Below are 10063 nucleotides of genomic sequence, written 5' to 3' on the forward strand. Positions count from 1 at the left end.
TATAGTATTTTTCATTCGTGCATTTCTTCAGAAAATTCATTGTATATGTACGAACACATTTTGCCTTTCAAAAAGCTCACTAACACTAGCACAACAATAAAAATTGACATTTCAGATTTATAACATAAATTATTCATAATTTTCTTCAGGAAATGTGACACCCTAAACTAACTGTTTTATCAATTTATGGCGATAAGTTTAATTGGTTATGCCAGAATTTTCCAAAGATATTAAAGATATTTTTGCAGAAATCTCTAGAAGAATTTCAAAGAAAACTTTAAAGCTCTGAAGAAATTGTGGTATTCAATAAAATCCTTGGAATAATATCGGGAGGAATCCTTTGACTAATTTCTAAATAAACTCTTAGATAAGTTCCTGAAAACCTCCCTGGAAGAATTTTTTAAGGAATTTAAATTCCTTCGAGAAATTTCAAGAAAAATCGCCAAAAGATGTTTTATTAGAAATTTTCAGAAGCTTATGAAATATTTTTTGAAAATTTTTAAAAATTTTGGAACCCAAAAAAAAACAGGAAAAATGCCTTGTAAAATTAATGAAGCAATTTCTGGATTATTGAAATTGGGAGAATAAGAATAAAAAAGGCACTGGTAGTTTTTTTTGTCATAACGATTTGAAATGTTTTTGCTAGATTTTCAATATTTTAAAGCCCAAAGAAACATTTACTGGCAACAACAATTGGATGAACTGAAAGAGCATCGCCTGAACTTTTTGTAAACACTGTGAAATATTTCAAAAAATGCGAAGAAAATCCTCGGACATAACGTCAAGACCTTTCCCAGTACGAATGTTTACAGCAGTTTACAGCAAAGAAACTTTCACCAGACTTTCGATGATTTTGTTTTGCTCATTTAAAAAAACTGAAATAGCTTTAGAAAACAAAACAGTATATAAATTCTCAGAGAACATTATTATAAATATTCATACTAGATTATTCTAGAGAAATCTGATTTTGTTTTTGAGAATACGGAAGAACTTAAAAATGCACACACTCAGTTGAGCTCGGCTAATTTTCATTCTTTTGTCGAGATCCGCACAGCCGAGCGCTCGGCAATCGCAATTTAACTGAGATATCAGCAAAAAGTCAAGTTTATTCATAGCAGCACCCATGGGTGCCGCTATCATCAAACATTAAACGTCAAGCGTTTAACCGAGATTTCAGCAAATGAACTTTAACCGAGATCCGCACAGCCGATCTCGGCATTCTGTTTTAAGTGTGCATAATCAATCTTATATATATCGCAACTAATGAAATCTTGATACCATTCAAGAAAACAATAGCATCTTCCTGTTTCCATCTAGGCCTTTTCGGCGCCCCTCTGAGGCTGGCGCCCTTGGCGGGGGCCAACCTGGCCAACCGCACGCTACGGCTCTGGGTGCGATTGATTGTGAACCAAATCGTGGGTTGCTGCGGTAGCCCATTACCATGGAGCACCTAAATGACTTCGAACTGGCTGATGACGATGCTCTCCTAGCTTAACGGCGCTCTGATATGCAGAGTAGCCTCGATGATCTTGCCGATCGCTCCTCGGCGGCAGGTCTCATCAACGTCAACAAGACCAAATCGTTGGATGTAAACACTGTCAACCCTTCCAGCTTCACGGTAGCTGGGCAAGTAGTGGAGAATTTTGAAAGCTTCCATAATCTTGGTAGACAAATGGCGGCTGATGGTGGCACCAAGATCGACATATGTAGGTGCACGGATCAAGAAGATGAGGGCTGCCTTTGCGAGCTTAAAAAATGTATGGCAATACAATCTTCGGTGCTTGCAACGTCACCATTGAGGTGCTCATCGTAATGCTGCCGCCACCTCTCGACCACCTCACGCTCGCTCGTGAGAATATTCCCGTGATTATCTCGGCACATGTTGACTTGTGGCACAGAGCTTCTGCGCGAGCGGTTCGGCTTATTGAAGAACTTCCGTGTGTGCTTAGCGCGGTGCAGCTCTTACATCGCTTCGCGATTTCGTTCTTCCTGCTGGCGCTTCTTCCTCCGGATGATTGAGTTCTGCCTGTTCCGCACCTGTCTATAACGTGCCTCATTCACTCTCGTATGGTGTTGCAGCATTCTCACCCATGCTGCATTCTTCTCGTTTTTCAATTGTTCACATTCGCCGTCGTACCAGTCGTTTCTGTGATTCGGAGTCTCGAAGCCTAGTGCTGCAGCCGAGGTACTACCTATGGCAGATCGGGCGGACCAGCCATCTTCAAGTGTAGCTGCGCCAAATTGCTCTTCCGTTGGTAGGGCCACTGCTAGTTGCGGCGCGTAGTCTTGAACCACTTTTACGTTACGCAGCTTCTCGATGTTGAGCCGCAGCGTTCGACTTCGACGCGTGGTAATAACTGTCGAAAGTTTTGAGCGCATGCATACAGCGACTAAGTAGTGATCCGAACCTAAATATATTGGTACAGCGGTATGTGCGGACATTGGTTATATCCGAGAAGAATTTACCGTCGATTAGAACGTGGTCGATTTGATTTTATGTTTGTTGGTCGGGTGATCTTCAGGTGGCTTTGTGGATATCTTTGCGGGGGAAGAAGGTGCTTCGGACTACCATACCACGGGAGGCTGCAAAGTTCACACATCGCTGGCCGTTATCATTCAATACGGCGTGTAGGCTGTTTCGCTCGATTACCGGTCTGTACATTTCCTCCCTTCCTACCTGCGCGTTTATGTCGCCGACAACGATTTTCACGTCATGCGGCGAGCAACCATCGTATGTTTGCTCTAACTTCGCGTAGAACGCTTCTTTCTCATCATCGGGTCTCCCTTCGTGTGGGCAGTGGACGTTGATGATGCTGTAGTTGAAGAAACGGCCCTTAACTCTCAACATGCACATCCTTGCGTTGATCGGCTGCCACCCGATCACACGTTGTCGCATCTTGCCCAACACTATAAATACTGTTCCCAGTTCATTGGTGGTGCCACAGCTTTGGTAGAAGGTAGCCGCTCGATGCCCGCTTTTCCACACTTTCTGTCCAGTCCAACAAAGTTCCTGCAACGCCACGATGTCGAAGTTGCGGGGATGTAATTCGTCGTAGATTATCCAGTCACATCCTACGAAACCAAGTGACTTGCAATTCCATGTTCCAAGTTTCCAATCGTAGTCCTTATTTCGTCGCGTGGGTCTATGCCGATTGTATCGAGTCGTATTTTCTCCTATGTTATTCGCAATGAGGATTTTTACGGGTGGCTTATTGGGCCTACGCCAACACTCCTGTTTCGCCGGAGGGCTATCGTGCCAGTTTTGTTGACCGTCCCAACGAACACTGGGACGATCACGCTGATGGGGCTACCACCTTGGATCTAGCTGGGCGTGATGCAATGTTTCTTACTCAGCCGTTGGATGCCAGAACAGGCGCTGCTTGAGCCGCACCTCCTTGATGAACATGAACAGACGCTCAGGTCGTACCTCCTCAATCTAGCTGAAGTCAGAAGAACAACAGTGCCCAGGCTGCACTACCAGCTAAGCACACACCTCTTAGCTGGCGGTCTTTGTCATCGCTTGACCCGTGGAAGCACGAGGTAGGAACTTGTGAGGACCAGAGCTAAGTATGTTGAACGCTCCTTATCGACTCACCGTTTTGCATCGTTTTTAGAAATTCCATAAATTTGAAATTGAGAGCTAAATAATGTTACATTACATTTATTACTGCTAATACCAGCAGGCTACTATGATTTGGCAATTTTTGCCAGGTATTTTCAAATCTGGACCACTGTGAGCCACATGTTACCATTGTTCTATCAATTGGAGAGTTTAATGGTTCTTAAAGGACAACGTATTTGGAGTGCATAGCGCACCATTTTTAGAACCGTTCAATGGATATGGCTGAAAATGCATCATACTGGTACTTCAGTGATTGTCAACATCGTGATGCATTTTCATCTGAATCCGTTTTTGACGGTTCTAAAAAACGGTGCTCTAGAAAATTTGAGCTATGTACTTCAAATGCCTTATCCTTAAGGGTCTCCAACAACTTTTCTGAGTAAGGGTCATCGAAGCATAAAGAATGAGGTTCATAGTCTTACAGCCTCTGGCATCTTTGTTCTATCAAGTGATTGGTTCAACGATTGTATAGAAGTTTCCGAGAACTCACTGGAGTTTAGGCCCTCTGATCTACAAGCGTTTCCAGTCATCTATTGGAGTATTATAAATGAAATTTATGCTTGCATATCCTCATGCAATCATGTGCTGTCAAATGGAGTGTTCATTATCTGTTTGAGGATCTCCATGAAACCTCCGTGATATTCACCTGAGAGCCTCTGAAGCCCCTTAACCCTGTGAAGCCTGATTGTTTTGCCTTCACTGACACTACCTCGCTGGCCTTGAATACGTTTCTTATGCTCGGTTTCATCGCCGGAACCATATTGACCCCTCCCGCTCCGAAGGATTAAAACCCCTCTGAAATGCATCCGTGAAATTCGTCTGCGAGCTTCTGAAGCCACCTTGAACACCCCCCCCCCCTCCCCTGAAACCTCTTGAAAACACCCTGAAACGCATTGAAAACCCTTTAACCACTTTGTTATACCTCTGGAACCTCCATGGAATCTCCGTGAAACCTACCTGAAAGCAGGGATGGTATTAAACACAGAAAATGTGCACAGTGCAGCTCATTTTCATAATAACTCACGATTGCACATTAGCCTAGTACACGTGTTATATGGGAAAAAAATAAAAAAATGAAAAAAAAAAACTCCAACTCCTGTATACTTTTTGAGTTCCATTTTGGTCTCATATCATCTGTCAAAATTTCAGATCGCCATTCTTAGTTGTTCATACCATTTACTATGGGGAAAATTTACTTCTTCAAAGAAAAATCGCTCGAAGTCACCCATCGATCTCTAAAAATAAGTCTTTGAATGATTTCTGTAGTTAATTTCACAAGAAATCAAACCTCCGAAGACCGCAAAGCGATGCGACATTCATGGAAAAACTTATTTAGCCTTACCCGATCAATAAAATGACGAGATTTTATTATTGTTATTCCTTACAAGTTAAACAGCGTTGGCATGTCATTCGGTTTTCAGTCAATAACTTTTTCCACAGGGATTAGATCGCTTTGCGGTCTTCAGAGGGTTTATTCCTCGTAAAATTTTCAACAGAAATTATTCATCGATTTATTTTTAGGGTTTAAGGAGCAACCTGTGGCGATTTTTCTTTGTAAAAGTTACATTCCCCATAGTGAATCGTATGAAAACTTAAAACGACTGGCGCTAAAATATAGTTTCTCCAATCGAGCTGAAATTTTGCACAGATGATATGGGGCCAGAATGAAACACAAAAAGTGTACAGGAATAAAATGTCTTTTTGTGTCCCACGCTATTGCACATATACTGAGGAATATGTCATCTCTGCCTGAGAGCCTCTGAAGCTTCATAAAACCTTTCTGAAACCTCCTGAAATGCCTTGAAACGCATTGAAACTCCTCTGAAACCCCCATGAAATCTATGTGAAGTTCACCTGAGTACCTCTGAAGCCCCCTAAAATCCTCCTAAAATCCCTCTGAGTCCTACTAAAATGCCTTGAAACGCTTTGGAACGTCTCTAAAACTCCTATGTAACCTCTGTGAAGCTATCCTAAGAACATCCGAAGCATCCTAAAACGACTAAAATATTATTGCTAAATTCTAATTTTTAATTGAGCGATTATATAGCTGCCATCCTAACACACCTCTCAAACGTCCTGAAATGCATTGAAATGCTTTAAGACGTCTCCGAAATCATCGTGAAATTTTCCTGAGATCCTGTAAAGCTCCCTAAAACGCCTCCGAAACCTCCTGAAACACCTTGAAACGCATTAGAACGTCTTGAAACGCCTCTGAAACTCCCGTGACGTTCACCTGAATGCCTATGAAGTCCCCTAAAAGCCCTCCTGGAAACACCTGTGACCTTCCTATAAAACTCCCTTGAAATTCCTCTGACTCTCCCTCTTTACATCTGAAAGGCTTGACCTCCTCCCCTTTGCATCTGTTGGCTACTTGCCATTCTCAAACTTCTTCATAACCTTGAAATCCATTTAGGTTATGAACTAACCCATTTAGGTACAAATTTTTATTTAGGCAGTCCCAGCTCATTACCAAAATAGAGGTTCGGGTGTAATGTAATTCGTTTGTCTTGCGGATGACACACGTCCTTGTAACGTTTTGCCAATCACGTACACAACACAACTGAAACACATGTTGGATGAATAAATCTAAAACTAAAACGTGAAAAAAATCTACGTGCTCCAGTGAGAATCGAACCCAAGAATCCCTTATCGCAAAAGAAGTACTTCGTTATCATCAAGCTTCGGGGCGTAGAACTGACTCCGATTTCCAGTTTTCGCAATCTAAAGCTCCTTCTGATGGGATGAAAGGATTAGAAGGTACACTGAAGTTTTTTACGCGGTACCGCGTAAAAAAACGCTTTATTAAAAAAAAAAACGTCGTAAAAAAAACCGTGTTATTTCAAAACCCGTCGTAAACGAGTTTTTCCAAAAACACGCGCAAAATACAGTACCGATTCGTTCGTTGGGGGCTCGTTAGATAGGCTGTCTCGTTGGTTGAATCTTCACTGGTTGGGGCAAAACCCAACTAAGAAGCACTGTCAGTGTCAAAATCGATGTCAAAACGAGTTTGACGTCTGACCCCCGCTGCATCGCAGCTCCTATATACAGAACGTTTGTGCAAGTATGTGAGTGTTTCGTGACGTATTTCTCGTCACTTGCGTGTGTCTAGAGCATTCTGATCAGTTGTCAGTTGCCCCAACGAACGAACACGGTTCGCTAATCGGGGCGCAGTCGTGACCCAACCAGCGAATCCAGGCTGTAGTCAGGATTGCATCTAACGTGACTTGACTTTTTTTTACGACGTTTTTTTTTTTTGAAATAACGCGGTTTTTTTACGACGTTTTTTGAAATAACGCGGTTTTTTATATGCAGTACCATTACCATCGTGAAAAAAAACTTCAGTGTATAGTGTATGTCTTTGCCTGGAAATGTTAAGTTTTGTCTATTTCAGACATATCAGCCGACTAAAAGGCGATATAATAGTTGACCAATAATAGGCAAGCTATTTTCAACTCAACCTGTGAAATATTCGTGGGACCCACACTTTCTGAACAGCCGGTGACAACTCTCAACAGCAGTAATCAACTAGAAGGGTGTACTCTACCAAAGCTTAATGAAAAATTTCTCATCATAACCCAATGGTGTTTAAAAATTGCCACTGAATCCTAGTTCAAGCGCAAGTGCCATTCTATCTAGGTGGGAAATACTCCACGCTCAATGGCACCGGGCCGGGGTCACCAGAACGTCAGGTACGACGACAGACATAAGAGGGCCCTCTTCATAACTTTTTCTCTCAAGGTGAGCGCGCGCGTTAAGTAGCCTCGAAGCACAAATTCATTGTTGGAGGCAACAGCTCAACAACCAGCTGCGAAGAGATTCTCCCAACAGTAGCTTTATTCTCAATTCAATTTGGATGCTTTCTTACTTCAGGGCGCAAAAATGCAACTCTACGATTATTCTGCGGGTGGACTGTATTAGGTGTTGGCTTTTTCCCACCCGTCACCCGACTATAAAAGAGGAGTTGTCGCGCACGTATAATTAATGAGACAAGCACGAGAAGTGTAGTAGGGGAACAACAAGTAAAGCGGACATGCAAAACAGTCGCTTAGAAAGCAAATGTGACAGAATTGACAGAGCAGAAATACAAAAACGAAAACTGAGCAGCGTAGCTTGACAATCTTGTCTCCATACGATTGTCGAAATCGAAACGCCTTCATGTATGCAAGAAATTCACATGGAAGATTTCGTTTACACCACGACATGTCCGATTAACCTCACTCTCCACTGATACACACCACGTTTCATTGGCGTACATTAGAAGCATAGACTTTGCTATGGTTTTGATACCAAGTAATGATCACAAATAGAGCAAAAGACGTTTTTTCTACGTCGCTTCGTTCCTCATTATGGACATTTTACCTCACATGCCTCTATCTAGTAGTGTGTAGTCAACTGCACAAACGGAAAGGACAACAGTACCCATGAATTCAAGAACAAATTTCAAACAGATAACTTTCTTGTTGTTTGGTATATTTTTTATCGTTACAGAATCTTCAAACCGGTGGCCAGGAGAAGCAGTGCTGCTGGGTTTGTGTACCATGCGAGCGTCACCAGATTTTGTACAACGAGACTCACTGCCGGAATTGCAAAGCAGGATATTGGCCGGATTTGGCGAAAACCGGTAAGGCTGTGAAAAACTAGATTACCAGAGTTTGATTCGACTAATCCGAGTATTTTTTGTAGAATGTCTTCTAATCCCGATCGAGTACATGCAATGGGGAGACACCGAAGCCATCGTTGCCATGTCCTTCTCGATTCTGGGCTTCCTCACGACCGGACTGGTCTTTGCGGTGTTCGTACGACACAACGACACGCCCGTGGTCAAATCTTCGACTCGGGAACTGTGCTACCTGATTCTAGTAGGAATGATCATATCGCACAGCTCTATCTTTGCCATTCTGGCGAAACCTTCGTCGAGCACATGCTTGATGAGTCGAACCCTGCCGGGCATTTCGTTTGCAATGATCTACGCTTCGCTGCTGGTTAAGACTAATCGAATTGCAAGGATCTTGGCGGGGTCCAAGAAGCGTTTTCCTACTAAGAAGCCCAGGTTTATGTCGGCTGCTGCTCAACTGGTCATAACGGGGATGTTAATATCGGTGGAGATCGCCATTGCCGTATTCATGCTGGTTTTAGAGTCGCCTAGTACCGAACACCAGTATCCTACCAGACAACGAACCGTACTCGCTTGCAATACATCTCGTGAGGGCATCCTGGTACCGCTGGCCTTCATCTTCCTACTTATCATACTGTGTACGTTGTACGCGTGGAAAACTCGAAACGTTCCGGAGAACTTCAACGAAGCCAAGTTCATCGGTTTCGCAATGTACACAACCTGCGTCATTTGGGTAGCCTTCGTTCCCATCTACTTCGGCTCGGAGTCCAAGATCATAACCATGTGTATCTGCATTTCACTCTCAGCCATGGTCACTCTAGTCTTCCTGTTCTTCCCCAAACTGTACATCATCCTTATCCGACCGGAGAAGAACATCCGAGCGCTCTTCACCACTTCCAAAAGCATCCGATGTCACATCGGCTCTCGAGTAGCTTCCGCAATTTCTCACAAAACATCCTCTTCCTACTCTAGCGGTCCTGGACCTCCGGACGACTTCGGAGACTACAGCTTCGACGCCCCAAAACCGATCATACGATCCTCATCCTGCCAAACCTCACTGGAACTCCTTCTGGAACTTCTGGAACTTCAGTTCTTCGAACCCGACAAACCATCCCCAAGATCCACCCCTACAACGCGTCAACGAACTCTCTCTTCCACCCTCAAACAAGTCCGCTACAGTCTCTCCCCGATAAAGGCCTCCGTCAGGAGGCCTCTACTTGTTCCGGAAGTCGATCTCCTAAACACGACCAACAATAACATCAACCCCCCGCCCGAACGACGCACAGTGACCTTCGACTACTCCCGCAAAACCTCCATCAGCGACCCGAGCGATCAGTCGGAAAGCTCCTGCCCGCACTGTACCCAGCTGGAAACCGTTCGGCACAAGTACGATCTGATCGATAGCCTACACTCAGCGAAGTAAACTACCGAATTTTATCAAAATAGCTTATGAAATTTAGCCATAACTGTAAAGTATGGATGCCATAAGAATACCTTATGAAAATTGAACATGCTTATTATGACCTAATTACATAAGATAAACTTATGAAAAGAGCAGAAAAATCACAAAATTATGCAGACTGGGATCGATCCATGAACGTCGAGATCACTGAGCTCGTGCCCAACCCACGTGGCTATCGACGCTTGAGAATATCGTGTTGCTAAATGTGTATAAAAGCCAAACTGTGAGTCGATTCTGCGTCATATACCGACCTTATGAAAATTGTTCTAGCCGTTATGAATTTTTTAAAGGCCATTTCATAATCTAGACCTTATGATTATCTTAGGTTTATTTGCCTGAGTGTAGCCGTTGATCGCCAACCGAT

General features: G+C 43.3%; 1 protein-coding gene across 1 annotated transcript in view; it reads left to right on the top strand.

Moving 5' to 3' along the window:
- LOC109410169 (metabotropic glutamate receptor 1) overlaps nt 1–9671 on the top strand; it is a 679657-nt gene extending 669986 nt beyond the window's left edge. The window contains exons 16-17 of the mRNA XM_062845013.1: nt 8111–8243; nt 8306–9671. Of these exons, the coding sequence (XP_062700997.1) occupies nt 8111–8243; nt 8306–9660 (1488 nt within the window). The 3' untranslated portion in view covers nt 9661–9671. The remainder of the gene's footprint in view (nt 1–8110; nt 8244–8305) is intronic.
- Nucleotides 9672–10063: the final 392 nt, after the last annotated feature.

This window comes from Aedes albopictus, chromosome 1 (assembly GCF_035046485.1).
Source record: "Aedes albopictus strain Foshan chromosome 1, AalbF5, whole genome shotgun sequence".
Taxonomy (NCBI): Eukaryota; Metazoa; Arthropoda; class Insecta; order Diptera; family Culicidae; genus Aedes; species Aedes albopictus.